This window comes from Heteronotia binoei, chromosome 3 (genome assembly GCF_032191835.1).
Source record: "Heteronotia binoei isolate CCM8104 ecotype False Entrance Well chromosome 3, APGP_CSIRO_Hbin_v1, whole genome shotgun sequence".
NCBI lineage: Eukaryota > Metazoa > Chordata > Lepidosauria > Squamata > Gekkonidae > Heteronotia > Heteronotia binoei.
Window position 1 is genome coordinate 45,852,247 of NC_083225.1, and position 16,091 is coordinate 45,868,337.

General features: G+C 42.0%; 1 protein-coding gene across 1 annotated transcript in view; it reads right to left on the minus strand.

Moving 5' to 3' along the window:
- Window positions 1–2,187: 2,187 nt before the first annotated feature.
- The window catches only part of NALF1 (NALCN channel auxiliary factor 1), a 561,463-nt gene continuing 547,559 nt past the window's right edge, over window positions 2,188–16,091 (minus strand). Inside the window, exons 2-3 of the mRNA XM_060235238.1 lie at window positions 15,402–15,573; window positions 2,188–2,798 (exon numbers count right to left, since the gene is read on the minus strand). Coding sequence (XP_060091221.1) covers window positions 2,503–2,798; window positions 15,402–15,573 — 468 coding nt within the window. The 3' untranslated portion in view covers window positions 2,188–2,502. The remainder of the gene's footprint in view (window positions 2,799–15,401; window positions 15,574–16,091) is intronic.

The window sequence follows — 16,091 nt, forward strand, 5'->3', positions numbered from 1 at the left end:
AAAAGGGGGCGAGACGATGGGATTTCATAGCTAGAAAGTAGGTAACTGGTTTGCTAAGAGAATAGCTCCTATCTTTTTCCTTCATCTCTCAGCTACACAGCAAACAGCTCTAAAGTGCACTTTCCAAGTGTAGTTAGAGAACAGGAAGGAATGAAAAGTTTTTTTAAAAAACAGCCCTTATTAACTTTTCCTTCCATTTATTCTAGTGTAAACTCTAAAAAGCCTTTTTAAAAAGCAAGTTCTCATACACTTAGCAGGTGATATGATCCTACAAAAAAAGCAATGAAAAAGGCCATTTTATTATTCCGTTTTTTCTCCTTCATGACTACTTATAGCCGTCATAATAAGTTTTATTGCACTCTCATCAAAATGGTTGATCTGTTAATTTTTTTTTAAAAGACAGGGTGTTCTCCCTCCCCCCATGCTTAACATAGAATTCTATCGCTTTCCCTCACAATGCCCCTGTTCACCTTGAGCTCCAAAGGTAGTTTTAACAGAATGTAGCACTTAGAGAAATAATGTATAAGGCGCAGCTTCATAGGTCATGAGTGCTGTTGAAAATGCTAGTCTTAGGGTTTCATTTCACAAGAGGTGAAATGTGAGTCGGTGAAACCAACTCATGTTTCATGGCTGATCTGGACTCACGATCAAAATAGTGGGGAGTGTCCCAATCATCAGTGAAGCACCGTCTGGCAGCAAGATGGTGTTCAGCCTGCCCTCCCTTCGATCTTACACCACTTCTGACAGCAAAAAAATGGCCATTTGTCTTGTTTGTTCCACTTGCCTGCCTACATGTCCTGGGCAGACGTGGGACTAGCAGTGGGACCAACGGTCTCTCAGTTGCCATTTTTGGCTGTCAGGGGTGGTAGGGGATGGAAAGGAGGGGCCTGCAGACCCTCCTGCTGCCACACCATGCTCCGCAGCCAATTTTCTTCCCCTTCACTATGTAAATCTGAGTCAGGTTGGGGAAATCTCTAACCTGGCCTGCATTTCTCATCTTGTGTAATGAGAACCTTATACTAGTGTTTCCCTCAGCAAACATCCAGCATGTCACTTCACACAGACTGGGATCCCATAAACAAGTTCCATGTGCACGAGATCTCTTCTGGGGAGCACACTTCTTGATCCACTAGCACTTCCGTTTGTGCATGGCCTCATTGAAAAACATTGACCTTGCACAAATAGAAGTGCTCCACAAGAGGAAGCGTGCTTCATGGCAGAGACCATCTAGCACACACATAGGATCCAAACCACAGGATGGTATACACTTCTTGAAACATAAGTGTACACCCATCTGGGAAAACTAAGGGCCCAAGAATGACCAGAAAGGTATGTCCTGGAGATTAAATTACATTCACTGTGATACTCATGTGATATCCAAACATCATGTGTTTTTGTTGGGTATATTGGTACTTTCCACAGCATTCTGAATGTATGGAGCTAGTGTAAGTTAGATGCTTGTAAGCGTTTCTCTGTATTTTTTTTCTGGGGGGGGGGGAGACTTTATTTCTCTGAACCTCTTTGCATCTACAGATTACATTAACATCTGCCGGTTGTGTGACTGCATTGGACTTGAATTCGTAATTCACAATGAATGCCAAACTTTCACTACCACTGTAAAGGCCTCTTGTCTATTTCACTAGGTGAGCTCTTTAAAGTAGGTTTCCACAGACCAGGTTTTCAACCAGGCTGCTCCTGTTCAACTGACCAGTGAGAAAGGACTGGACTTCTTTGAAAATGGGAATTGGAGCAACAGTTTGTTATAGGTTTCTTTACGTTAAAAGTTTACCGTCCGATCCCACCTAATGAGGAGAGTACTTTTTTTGTCTTGCTAATGCCCCCCCTCCCACACCCCCATTTTGGGCTTACTCCAGTCAAGTGACTTTCTCAAGAGTGGCAGAGGCTCATCTGAATTGGGCACCCATTCATTGTGATTACACAGACGGAAAGCAAGCGGGCACTGTCTGCTCGGGGCACTGGTAGAGAAAGGGCATCGGGGAGGAGATCCATTTTCTATGGACTAGAGGGCTGGGTTCAATTCAGAATTTTTCTTCATCTGTTTGTTAGGTACGCCATGGAACCACAGCAGTTCTTTCCTCAAATAGAAACTGACAAGACGTAAAAGACAGAACTATTGGATGAACACACACAATGACTAGAAATAGATAAGACAGTGAAAAGACTTAATTTAGCTCTGAGAAACTGTCCGAAAAATAAAATCCTGTATTAACAAGTGCAAAAAACAAACCAAAAAAAGAAACTCCAAACATTAAAACACAGTGTATAAAATGGTGTGAGAAATTTAAGTCACCAGACAGCCTTTTAGTCAATAAAAAGCTGTGTTTGATGTGTCCTTGTTTGGATTGTGGCCCATTTGTTGAGAGTTTTACCCAGAAGGCCTTTGGAGAAGTGAGCAGAGGGCAAAAGGACCCAGTCTCGTGTAGCTGACTGCAGTACATATGGGCCTGCTGTGTGCCTGTGGGAGGAGATGAATTGGGTCTTTTATTCCTCATTGGCTGAATTATCTTCCAAAGTTGTTATGCCTCCAAAACCCAGGTCTGTTGAGTTCTGTGCTGCTGAGACCGTGAGTACTGTATGTAGGAGAATTAATACGAGAACACACAGTTTAAGTCTGCTATTACACAGTCTTGATGCTGATGAAACTGTGAGTGATGTCCGGTGACACATCATGGAGTCACTTGTTTTTATAGTCCCTTTGGATTGGTAATCTGGTAATAGTCCCCATCTGACATCACAGCATTCTGGTTCTGCATTGGTTGGATAGTTGTCATAGAGCCCTGTGGGATTTAAAGAAACAGAAAGTGAATTCCCATAGCTGTTATGAACATAGTAGTTTTCTAAATATCTTGGCACAAACCCCACAGTTCAAAAGTTTTCCAGAAGTTGTGGTTTTGAGGCAGGTCAGACCTTTCAGAAGAGCACTTCATCTGCCACAGTCATAGTGACCTGAACTGTGTTTAATCACATCAAAAGTTGGTAGACAGGTATAAAATTACATTGCTGGACAGTTTTTAATTGTTTTACAACTTCTACATGTTGCATATTTTACTTCCATAAAGGAGTGTTCAAGGATAATCTGAATGAGAAATAACAATGGTTGTTATGATTGCAAAGAGTGGTTTATCAGTCTGTTCAGGGCACTCGGAAACCAAAAATTGCTGATGTACTTCCCTGCTCCAAAATGCATGGTCTTAAAAGTCACTTAAATCAAACAGCTTACTCCCCAGAATCTCAATCATTAATAAATTATTGCATATATTCACTCTATAATCACTTTCATGTCATGATTGAACTTTCAGGCCCATTTTACTGCAAGAGTGATCTGAAATATGCTTGTATGGAAGAGGCTGAATGTGGAGAAAATCGTCTTTTCTCAAAATCAATGGGACTGGATTTTGAGACACTGTCATTAGGATTTAGGTTTAATCATATGATCTGAAGACACTTTAGAAAGTGTATTAGCATTTAATCTAGTTCAATTCAGTTAATGATACTAGCAAAAATACCAGTGGACAGTATAATTACCATTTATTTAGCTATTAGTTACTTTTTTCTTGTAACTCTACTTACTGTTGCTTCTTGTAGAATGCTATCAGAGCTGCAAAGAAGTCCAGCATGTACATACTTTGGCATAGTATGTTAGACCTGAGTGAGGCTCTTAAAAATAGGATGTTTTTGAGGTCATGAATTCATAGGGTCACCATAATTTGGTAGTAATTTAACAGCACTTAACACACACACATATATACTATATTACATTTTTACTCTTGAAATTTTAACCAGGAAAAGCCACTAAATATTTTAGGAAGGGTTTCAAAATGGAGGGCTGAATATTATCATTACCAGCCTACCGGTGGAAATAGTTGCTCATGAGTTTTCTACCTATATGTGTTGTGGAGCACAGAAGGAGTTAACTGACGAAATACTGCAATTCCTTTTCTTCTGATTTTTCTTTAGAAAAGAGAAGGACTAATAAAACTTGTGGCAGGGTATGAGCTTTCGTGAGTCACTGCTCACTTCTTCAGAAAGACCTAAGAATGTGAGTCAATCTGTCCTATATATTGGAAAATGGAGTGATTTCAGATGCCGAATTACATTAGCAGGCAAAAGACAACAATAGGATTAGGCATGTGATTGGATTAGGCATGATATGCAGAGAGGTAATAGGTGTGGAGCAATCAGCATTGTTAATGAGACAGTAAACCTAGGTCTCGATTCAGTTCAGCTGGATGCACTGTCTTGAGCTTTGTCATCAATTGCAATTCAGCAGTCTCCCTAATCTCCCTTTGAAATTTCTTTGTAAAATAACTGCTACTTTTAGGTCAGGAACTGAATGCCCTGGAAAGTTAAAATGTTCCACCACTGGTTAAAATGTACCCTCTACTACAAATTTTGTTAAAGTGCTACTAGACTCGTGTTCTTTTCTACTGCTACAGAAAAACTAATACATAAGAACATAAGACACTTTAGAAGAATACAGCTACCCATTTTAATTTTTCATTAGAAGAAGATACTGGATTTATATCCTGCCCCTATATTCTGAATCTCAGAGTGGTAACAATCTCCTTTACCTTCCCCGCCCCCCCCCCCAACAGACACCCTGTGAGGTAGGTGGGGCTGAGAGAGCTCTTACAGCAGCTCCCCTTTCAAGGATAACTCCTATGAGAGCTATGGTTGACCCAAGGCCATTCCAGCAACTGCAGGTGGAGTGGGGAATCAAACCCAGTTCTCCCAGATAAGAGTCCACACACTTACCCATGTCACCAAACCGGCTCTCTAGTTATAGGGAAAAGTTATAGAATTTTATAGAATGTTAGTTATAGAAGAATGTTGTTCTCTGATTTTACTCCAACCATGCTAAGAAGATAACATGTATGAACAGCTATTTCCACTGGTAAGTGCCCCTTCCCATACTAACACAACTACTAGTTTGTTTTCCCACCCCCACACACTTTTAATACATTTTCAGGGGCCAGTACACAAAAGATAAAGCATCATGCAAGAACTTATATAAAAGAAAATGAACTTCAAAAGAACTTGTCTGGCTGTGACCATGAGTGAGGAGAGATCAGCAGGTGCAGGTGGGCTGGATCTTCAAACCGTGGCACCCCATTTGGGGAATAATCTCCTTGAAGATGCCCATATTGTACCAACCTCTCACTGGCTAGTAAGAATTTACTTATATAAATACATTTAAACTAATGCTGAGCTGAATTATGTTGGGAAATGTTTTTGCTCTTAAAGGGGAAGCGAAGAACATTCTTCTTGTCATATTCAGGGAAACATCTGTACTATATACACAATTGCTTCTCTACCAGCATAAAGGTCAAAGAGTCCTTCAAAGCATCCTGGGAGCTGTAGTTTGACAAGGTTGCAGAGGATTCTCTGCTGGGAATCATTCCATCCCTTTGCAGCTTCTCAGAAAGTGGGCCCATGGATTGGGTAGGGGCCTCAGCTCAGTGGAAGAGCATCTTCTTGGCATACAGAAGATCCCAGATTCAGCCTCTCCAGTTAAAGGGATCAGAGGTGAGTAGGTGATATGAAAGACCTCTGCCTGAGACTCTGTGGTAGGGTTGCCAAGTCCGGCACAAGACATATCTGGGGACTTTGGGGGTGGAGCCAGAAGACTTTGGAAGTGGAGCCAGAAGTAAGGGTGTGGCAAGCACAACTGAACTCCATAGGGACTTCTGGTCATCACATTTAAAGGGACCACGTTCATTTTAAATGCCTTCTCTCCATTTGGAATAATGGATAGGGGCACTTTCTTTGGGGGCTCACAGAATTGGAACCCCTCAATCCAATCTTTTTGAAACTTGGGAATTAGTTTAAGGAGAGTCACCAGATGCTAGGCTGAAAATGTGATGCATCTACCTCAAAAAACAACTCCCTAGAGCCCCAGATACCCGTGGATCAATTCTCCATTATACCCTATGGGAATTGTTCTCCATAGGGAATAATTGAGAGCCCAGCAGACATTTCCTCCTCCCCCCACTTTCTGATGACCCTGAAGCGGGAGGAGGGCCTCCAATTCGGCGGATCCCCTACCCCCACCTGGGGATTGGCTACTCTACTCTGTGGAGAGCTGCTGCCAGCAAGAGCAGATGATATAGTACAGACCAATAACCTGACCTGTTATAAGGCAGCTTCATCTGTTTCTGCGAGAGGGAATATATATTAAACACACTTAAGTTTGTAAAGGAGCTACAAGCTCTCTCCAGTCCAAAGATTTCTCCGTTATCTAACAGGTTTGAAACTTGAAATGTTTATTGTTCTCCACTAGGTGTCGCTAGTCACCTACCACAACTGATAAAAACAGGGTGGTGAGGTGATCCTTGTGCATAACTTACAGAATTTAAAATACAACTAAAGTTCAGCAAGATGGGTTGTATCTTTTGCACTGGCTTTTAGAAAAATGCTGTGTCTGTGCTCTGTGACACAGGGACTGAATTTCCAAGTTTAAACTAAAACAGTCTTACATGGATCTTGTAGAACGGTGAGACCTAAAATATTAGTTCCAACTATTCTGTTGTTAGGGAAGGAAGCTGCAATGGCTGGTCTTCTGCAAACTGCATCTCAGCTTGCTTCTTATTTCTTTGTATTCAGGATAAAACAGCTGTGTGCATGTGCCCAGTCTCATGGCTGCCTAAAATGAATTTTCAGTCCTTTAAAAGAATCAAGCCCTGACCCATCTGAACACATATGGGCAATTGTTCTATGAGCACAGCTCTTTCTGCTCATGGGGAAGGCATCCAAGAGGGAGACAGTGATAGGAATCTAGGGTACCAAGTTCACAGCAGGGATGAAAGATTCCAAAGGAAGTGTGATTGTGCCCTGGGTCTCTAGCACTTTATGAATGGAGGCAGGCGGCTTTTCTATGCAGTGATTGTGCTCAACTTCAATACTTCCACCTGTGAGTTCCAATGGGTGATTGCCACAAAAGTGGTAATTATTTATTATAATCAAATTTTAATTCCATCAGTGTTTAATTTTGTACTGCAGAAATTATACAGCTCCATAACTGTCTTTAAATTCGATTCACATAATGGGTGAATAGGCGGGATTTAAGACCTGAACTATACAATACATTTGACCACAAGTCAGGCTGGGGTTACCATGACCTGACTTGTTTTCCCTGTAGCCCCATGACAGCTGGAGGGAACATACTTCCCGAAGCAGAGCTCAATTTGGATTGGAAAGCAACACAGGAGAAGGAGGAGAGATTCCAGCTTTCTTCTGCACATTCTTTTCCTAAGTGAAAATGGCTCTGACGGGGTGCTTTTGCCCTGTTGTTGTGGAGTTACGTGGACAGTAGAGTTCCTGCTGATGGCAATCTTAAACCATCGCATTTCTGTCTAAGCTTGACAACCTCCAAGTACGACCTGTGGGATATTCCTGTCCTCCCTCCTCTTGCTTATTTTGAAAAGCACCCCTTTAAAAGCCTAAATGCAGCGGGGATCCCTAGTCTCAGAAAATGTGCCTGATACTTGCCCCCAACTCCAAGGAATACGTAATACAAGGAGATCTCGAAGTGGGCATCCCTTTTCTGCGAGAAGGTTTTTCTGTCTGAAGGTTTTCCCATCCCTCTTACATTAAAGGTTTTCTTTTTTTCGTTTTTAAAATAGTTTTGGAAGTTTCAGCTATTAACTTGCACCATTTTTAAAGGAAAAACCCACTGTTTTAAAAAGGTGTTTTGTAAAAGAATTTTGTTAAGTTTTTGGCTATTTTTAAATCCTCACAAGGATATTTAGTGTTATTCTTCACAGAATAGGGTTTTTTCTGTCTTGTTTTCTTTTTTGAGCACTGTTCCTCTACCACACTTTGAACATGAGCTATTGTGACTCTGACCTCACCTCTCTGTGTCTTCTTATGGTGTCTCCTCTCTTTTTCTACCCAGCTGTCAGCTAAAAAGAAGACTTTTTTGTACCATGTGGTCAGATCCTCATGACACAGATTTTTAAAAAACTAAGGGCGTTTTCGCACTGACCTTCAAGTGGCGCGACCACCCTCTTCACACCGGAGGATCTGCCCGGATTTCACACAAGAAGCGCCGGCGCACCCAAAAGAGCCGGCGACTTCCGTCGCAAAAGCCGCTCAAACGTTTTCCTGCTTCTTGGCGGTTTCCGTTTGAGCGGGTTTCGCGACGGAAGTTGCCGGCTCTTTTGGGTGCGCCGGCACTTCTTGTGCGAAATCCACGCAGATCCTCCGCTGTGAAGAGGGTGGTCGCGCCACTTGAAGGTCAGTGCGAAAACGTCCTAACTGAAATAAGTCCAAAAATGCAGACTTTCCTCTTTTCATTCAACCCCTGAAGGTAAACTAAACTAAACGAGGTGCATCAGCCAACACCCCACTCTTTCTGCTCTAGTTTTTTCATCGGCTGTCTCTCTCCCCACTTCCCCCTCTCTTTCTCCATAAATGTTACTCTATTGTGGGTCACCACTAAGTCCCAGTGAGACCACCAGTCCAGCACATTAGATGGCAGTCGTCACAGAGGCACATCTTGATTTTGGTCCTTTAGGTAATTTCTAGCTGGCACTGCTTCAGTCCAGAAAACCATCATCCTTTACTCCTGAGCAGCCTGTCCCAAGGCAATTCATAAGGCAACTGCACAGAATTCAGCCCACTGCCCCTGCCTTTGAGACGTTTTACTCTCTCACAGCTGTGTGAGAGAAATCTGTTTCTTCCAAAGGGCTCCAGTTATGGGCTCTTGACCAAAGTCACTTGGAGAGGGAGGGGCTCTAGTGATGGGTTTCCTCCTTACTTTGGGCTCTTCTCTGTCCATCATACTGCTTTCATTCCTCAGAAATCTCCACAAATGGACCACTTTGGCCCAATGAACTCCCCATTTTGAATCTCCTGTGCCACCAACCAGGCTCGTTGTGTTTAATGGACTCAACACTCCTCTTTGCTTTGTTTCATCCACCCAGCTCTACCTGTTGAATTATTGACTGTGTTGTTTGGGTTTCTGTACCCCCTCCCATGTCAGGCCCTACAGTTATTTGTGAGCACCATATCTTGGACAATAACTATTGTTATATGGACTCTTTATTGCCTGGAATGATACATCCAGGACCTTGGAAGCAAATTGCTTGTGTATATATTTTTGAAAAACATTTTCTCTTTGTATGTCTTAATTAATCAAATCAACAATTATTTGTACATGTATGATTGAGTGTGCAGGCCCACTCTCCTGGGTTTGGGAAACTTCTGTCACTTTTTTCTAAATGGAGTTTGATTATTGTGCTTTGAAATTGCCCCATTTGACCACCAATTTCCATGCTAAGCTTTGGTTTGTTTTTCATTGCTAGGCAATTGTTTATTTTGCTTTGCCTACAGCACCAGCTTTTGCATAGAATGCTTGACCTCATGCAAAAAAGAAACCAGAGGGATTCAAGGTCAAGTACCACTAACACAGGCATCCATTTACCCACTCCAGCAAAAGAAGATGACGACATTGGATTTATACCCCACCCTTCACTCAGAGTCTCAAAGCGGCTTACAATCTCTTTTATCTTCTTCCCCCAAAACAGACACCCTGTGAGGTGGGTGGGGCTGAGACACCTCTCCGAGAAGCTGCGGTTTTAAGGACAGCTCTGTGAGAGCTATGGCTGACCCAAGGCCATTCCAGCAGATGCAAATGGAGGAGTGGGGAATCAAACCCAGTTCTCCCAGACAAGAGTCCACACACTTAACCACTACACCAAACTGGCTCTGTCTAGCACCAATCCTTGACCCTCCTGTCCAGAGACTAATGCCCTGCAGACAAAGTTCCCAAACCATCAATCACACCATCCCAGTTTCCCTGAAGAAAATGGCAGCTTCAGAATGGACTCTATAGCATTATACCCTGCAGAGGTCTCTCCCTTTCCCAAGCCCTGCCTTCAGCAGGCTACACTCTCAAATGCACAGGCATTTCCCAGCCTAAATTGGCAAGCATATGGTTCCATCCATGTAGCTCCTTTGTTTCTGTACTGAAATACTGTCCATCATAGATTCACAGAGTTGGAAGGGGCCATACAGGCCATTTAGTCCAACCCCCTGCTCAATCAGCCTAGAGCAGGGCTTTTTTTTTGTAGCAAGAACTCCTGATGTAGCCAATCCTCCAAGAGCTTACAGGGCTTTTAGTACAGGGTCCACTGTAAGCTCTTGTAGGATTGGCTACATCAGCGGTGTGTGGCCTAAAATGCAAAGGAGTTCCTGCTACAAAAGAAAAAAAAGCCCTGGAGCATTCTAACAAGTTTTTGTCCCGCTCCTGCTTAAAGACTGCCAGTGAAGGGGAGCTAACCACCTCCCTAAGTTGATGATTCCGCTGCTGAACAACTCTTACTGTAAAGAAGTAATATATCCTGATATCCAGCCAGTACCTCCCCACCCTTAATATAAACCCATTATTGTGAGTTCTATTTTCTGCTGCCAACAGGAACAGCTCCCTGCCCTCCTTGAAGTGACAGCACTGCAGATACTTCAAGAGAGCAATCATGTTCCTACCCCTTGACCTCCTTTTCTCCAGACTGAACATTCCCAAGTCCCTCAGCCTTTCCTCATAGGGCTTGGTTTTGATAGGCTACATGAGGGCCAATGAGGCCTCATTCTATTTTGCTTGGGGGTTTTTGTTTCACTAGTCACCTTCTACAATGAACTTCATACTCTACAATAAAAAATCTCCATAACTTTTCCTTTGATCTGCGATTACCAGTACTTACTGCAAGAACTCAGGTGTGCCTTCTGCATGCGATTTGGCTGTAAGGGCGGGATGGTGGCTCAGTGGTAGAGCATCTGCTTGTTAAGCAGAAGATCCCAGGTTCAATCCTCGGCATCTCCAAAAAAGGGTCCAGGCAAATAGGCATGAAAAACCTCAGTTTGAGACCCTGGAGAGCCGCTGCCAGTCTGAGAAGACAATACTGACTTTGATGGACCAAGGATCTGATTCAGTATAAGGCAGCTTCATATGTTCAACCCCTGTATGTGACTGGACTCAGATCTAGGAGAATGGGCCAGCTGTCTGCTCACTATGGCAGCTTTTAAAAACTAACTTTTTGGTCTTTATAGTTTATGTTGCTGTCGCTACAAGCTGACCTTTATTTTAGGATAAAAGTCAAAGAGAAGAACTGGATAGCTCCAATAGCCAACCTTGTACCAAGTTATAAATCATCACATTTCAAAGATTAAGTTCCTTTTTTTCACAATAACAGTAAATTGATTTGTCTTGTTATCAGCATAAACATTGTATCCGTTAATGACTGCAGTATCTTTTGTTGTTATAATAAAGCTAACATTTGAAATTAGTTGGCCATTGTTTAACCAATATTTGACCAGTCAGTCGATAATATTTGCTTCGCCAACCCTGTGTGTGTGGAAGTTGTGCTCTATGAAAAACGATTTACAGACTTTTGTGGACTTGCTGTGAACCACATTACAATCTTAATCCCAACTGTGCCTCTTTAAAAAGTGAGCAATAAGTTCTGCCTGGGACGTTCAACAGATTTAATGAGCTGTGATATCATATGCAGACGTTAGAATTGATAGCACTGTCAAAATGCAGTATAATAAAGGATAGCTGCTATTCAGTTTTAACGATTCTCTTTTAAATATCTCAAAACTGAAATATTTCCCCCCTTCTCATCATGTTAAGATGACCAAATGACCATAGATGGCATTTTTTAAGAAATGTGATTTGATTGCTAAGCTATGGAAAAGTGACTATTAAATAGGACCAGTTTGTTCATACAGGATTTGAGTGTGTGCATTCCATGTGTGTCAGATCTGTTGGGGGAGGTTAGGCTCTGGGACGTGTGGTTATTCCTCTGCAAGGGGTTCAGGTTAAACTAGCAGGAGCCTCTCACAAAAGCTCTAGCCATACAGCCCACTTACCACCACCACCCTGGAGCCAGGGTATGCAAGGGCTAAATGGACTGTACAGATGGCAAAGAAAAAAATCAGGGACTTTTCCTTTTCTGTGTCTCAAGTATGCTCTTAGAGATAACTCTCACCATTACCTACCAATGTGAACAGGCACTATTTGTTCTGGGCAGGGAGGGGACTAATGCTGCCAATCCACAACTGGCAGGCAATAGCAATTAATATGAACATATGACCATATGAAGCTGCCTTCTACTGAATCAGACCCTTGGTCCATCAAAGTCAGTATTGTTTACTCAGACTGGCAGCGGCTCTCCAGGGTCTCAAACTAAGGTTTTTCACACCTATTTGCCTGGACCCTTTTAGTTGGAGATGCCAGGGGTTGAACTTGGGACCTTCTGCTTACCAAGCAGATGCTCTACCACTGAGCTGGTTGGTATCCTTCCAGGTCTTTGAAAAACAGTTTGGTGTACTGGTTAAGAGCGGAAGATTCTAAGCTGGAGATCTGGGTTTGATTGCCCACTCCTCCGTGTGAAGCCAGCTGGATGTCCTTGGGTCAGTCATAGTTCTCTGAGCTCTCTCAGCCCCACCTATCTCACAGGGGAGAGGTGGAGTCATGAGGAGAGGAAGGGAAGGCAACTGTAAGCCACTTCCTTTGGGTAGTGAAATGTGGGGTATAAAACCAACTCCTTGTCATCTTCTGCTTGATTTAGCAAGGTTTTCCCCTTTCTGTACATACCACACATTTTGGTTTAGCACACAAGCATTCAGCCAAGAGCACAGGAAACTTGATAAGGTTTGTCTCTGAAAGAGCACTGGCCAAAGGGATCTGGCCTCATGGAACTCCTGGGCGTAAACCACATCAAAATGAAATTACTGTCAAGCAGCAACAGGTAGAATAAAGAAGAGGAGCCTGTACTGTCTTCATGATGTCATGTTTAGGGACTGTGAGTCAGGCTGGTACAGGATAGAGAAGGAGAGAGAATTAATAAGTATTTAGCAGTAAGGCTGTGACACAGAAGAACTAGAGGGGGATTACAGAGCTGTCTTTTGGTAGAGAAAAAGAAGAATTGCTTTTAGAATTTTCCATTTGTTGCTAGCCTGTTATAGAAATGTAACTGGGATTAGTTTATCTATTTATTTTCCCATTTGAAACATTAATTCCCTGCACTCTGAACCAATACTTCCAAAGATGGCTTATAAATCTCTAATAATGCAGCCTCAACTCTTACAACAGCCAATGAGATCATAACAAATAGCAACTCTTTGTCAAAAAGAACCCTACAGAAGCACAAATAATTATAGTGAAATCCAGCAGCTGATAATAAAAAATAATTCATGCTGCAATCTTAAGGCCGCTTTCCTGAGAGTACACCCCATTGAATACCATAGAACTTACTTCTGAGAAGATTAGGGCTGCTTCTTCAACATGCCCTAGCAGCAATAAAATATGCTAAAATACTTAGACAACAAAGGATGGTAGAATAAAATTACATTAAGATACAAGAGAAATGAAAAAATGTTAAAACTTTTAAAAGTAGCCCAACTACTGTGAACTTAGAGGGAGGTATTTGTGAATTTCCTGCATTGTGCAGGGGGTTGGACTAGATTACCCTGGAAGTCCCTTCCAACTCTGTGATTCTAGAATTCTAACTAAACACATATGATCAAGATGTCAGGAGAAAAACAAATAAGTGACCAAAAAAACTCCGACACTGAAAACTTGTAAAGTTTGATGCCATGCAAACATGTGGGGACAGAGTTTCAGAGACAAGGCAGCATGTTAGGATTATTTTAACCACCATCAAACTCTCAAGAAGTACATTTCTGAAGCAGCTCACAACTATAACTTACGTGAAGATTAAAATTAAAATTAACTGCAGTACAAAATGGCAAACAACTAGCAGCTACAATGAATGAATTGAAAACAATGTAGTAAAAATAATTTTAAAATGAACGAAAAGCTCAGGTGAATAAGAGGGTCTTCACCTAGTACCCAAAGTTCATAAAACTAGGCACTGTGAAGAGAGAATTCAACACCAAGAATGCTACTGAAATACTGAATTCCACGAACAGAATGCTATTGCTGCTGGTAGGCCCCCACCAAACACTCATGAACCTTCTCATGAAAATTTTATTTTTATTTATTTTATTTTATTCGATTTATATCCCGCCCTACCCCACCGAGGTATTCTGCAGGCCTTCTCATGAAGAGGGTAACCAAAGTTCAGGAACATGTGGATACATGTGGCCTTTAAGTAAGTAACAATCAGGAATTTAAATTGTTCCTTGAAGTTAATAGGCAGTCCATACAGTTCTTTTGGAACTGGCAAGACTTGTTCCTGATATTTGGCCCAGTTAATACTCTTGCTGCTGTATTTTGAAGCAATTAAAGCTTCTAAACAGTTTTACATAGAGCTCAGTATCATAGTCTGCTCTGCATGAGACTAGAACAAGGATAATCAGAGTCAAATCACACTTCTCATGAAAAACCACCACTGGCAAACCAAGCAACGTGGGGCAAAGGCACTCCATGTCAAAGAGCAGACCTGAACTTCCAACAGTAGGCTTGGACTTAATATTACCTCCAAACTACGAATGTACTCAGTCAAAGGGAGTGTAACTTCATCCAGAACAGGCTTCATAATCATCAAAGACACCTCAGTATTGTCTAGACAGAGGTACTATGTCTAGTGACTACCCATAACCTTTCATCTCAGGGGATGATCTCAATGGACTGGTAAATTTGTATGTGAACAATTAACTTTTAGGTAACCCTGCTGTTGGGCCATTGAAACCTTTAATGGTATGAAGTGGGAATGGGCCTGAAAACAAATCAGCCCCTTAAAAAGGTTATTTTAAAACTGTTATCTATTAACAGGAACAATTCCCCTCCATTGTCTATTAACAGGGACAATTTCCCTCCAATACTATTATATTATTATTTCAGAACCATCTTCAAAGACAGCATCACATAAACAGACTGCATCCATCTGACTTGAATCTGATCAGAGCATAGCCAAATCCTGCTTCTTAAGGAAAGGCTACAATTGCTGCATGAGCTAAAGCTGGACAAAGGCATTATGTGCAACAGAGAAGATCTATGTTTCCGTATGTAGGCCTGAATGCAACATTCGTAGCCAGCTGTGAGTCTGTTTCTTTTATGGAGTGTGCAGCTCCATTCATGCATGGTTCACATATGAGAGTTCCCCAGTGAAGACTGTAGACACAGTGAGAGAGACCCACAATAAGGGGGGCGGGTTGTAGTTCATGGCAGTGAGAAAACAGCGGTAGTTTCAGAATGATGGGAAGAGTGACAGAAGCCTACCTACAAAGGAGGACAGCTATCAGGTGATTCTCAGCCATATCCATACTCTTGATATTATTCCTTTCAAACCTAGATGCATTTGGCCATCCCTGCTTTTAAATCTTTCAAAAATCTTTCCCATCTCTAGTAATTACTATGAAACTTACAGAGCTATGTACAAAAAGAAGCTAGTAATAGGTGCTGAGACAAGCCATACCTGTACAGATGAAACTGGATAGTCCTCCATAGATGACATCATCATTGTCTGGTAATATAAATGGACACCTTGTCTGAACCTCCAAACAGTATTGCTTGCAAGGAATTGTGTTGTTGCAATGAGACTGTGTGACTTCAAAATACTGGGAACAGAGCCAGGCTTTGTAGACAGTCTGAAGAGATAAAGAGAGAGAGAAAGAGAAGCATCAGATGTATAGATGAGCAAAACCAACACAGGCAGGATGAGACATGTATAATATACTGAATGCCAGCCTGAATAAAATTCTAAGCGACTCTTGCTCAGGCAAAAGAAGCCCTTACTGTATTACTCTCTTTTCATTTTCCGAAAACCATTTCCCTAAATTACACAGACAAAGGTTTGTTCATTCTATGATCACGCCAGCTGCTCAAGTTCCCTTGGAAGGTGACATATGCTTTGACCGGTGGTACCAAATATTTGCAAAATTCAGGAGCCAAGGAAGTTTTCTTAGTCCCTGTGTAGAGAGAAAGGCCTAAGTATGCCGCTAAAAGGAATGATTCTATCAGCAGGAACGTTCACAGCTCAACACATTCCTTCAAGCACTGCGTCACCGACACGGACCAGGGCTTGAAATATAGCTTCCAACATGGAAGGGCTCCTGCTAATGAGTGGCTGCTGGTTGCAACTAAGTGCTGAGCGAAGCATATTCTG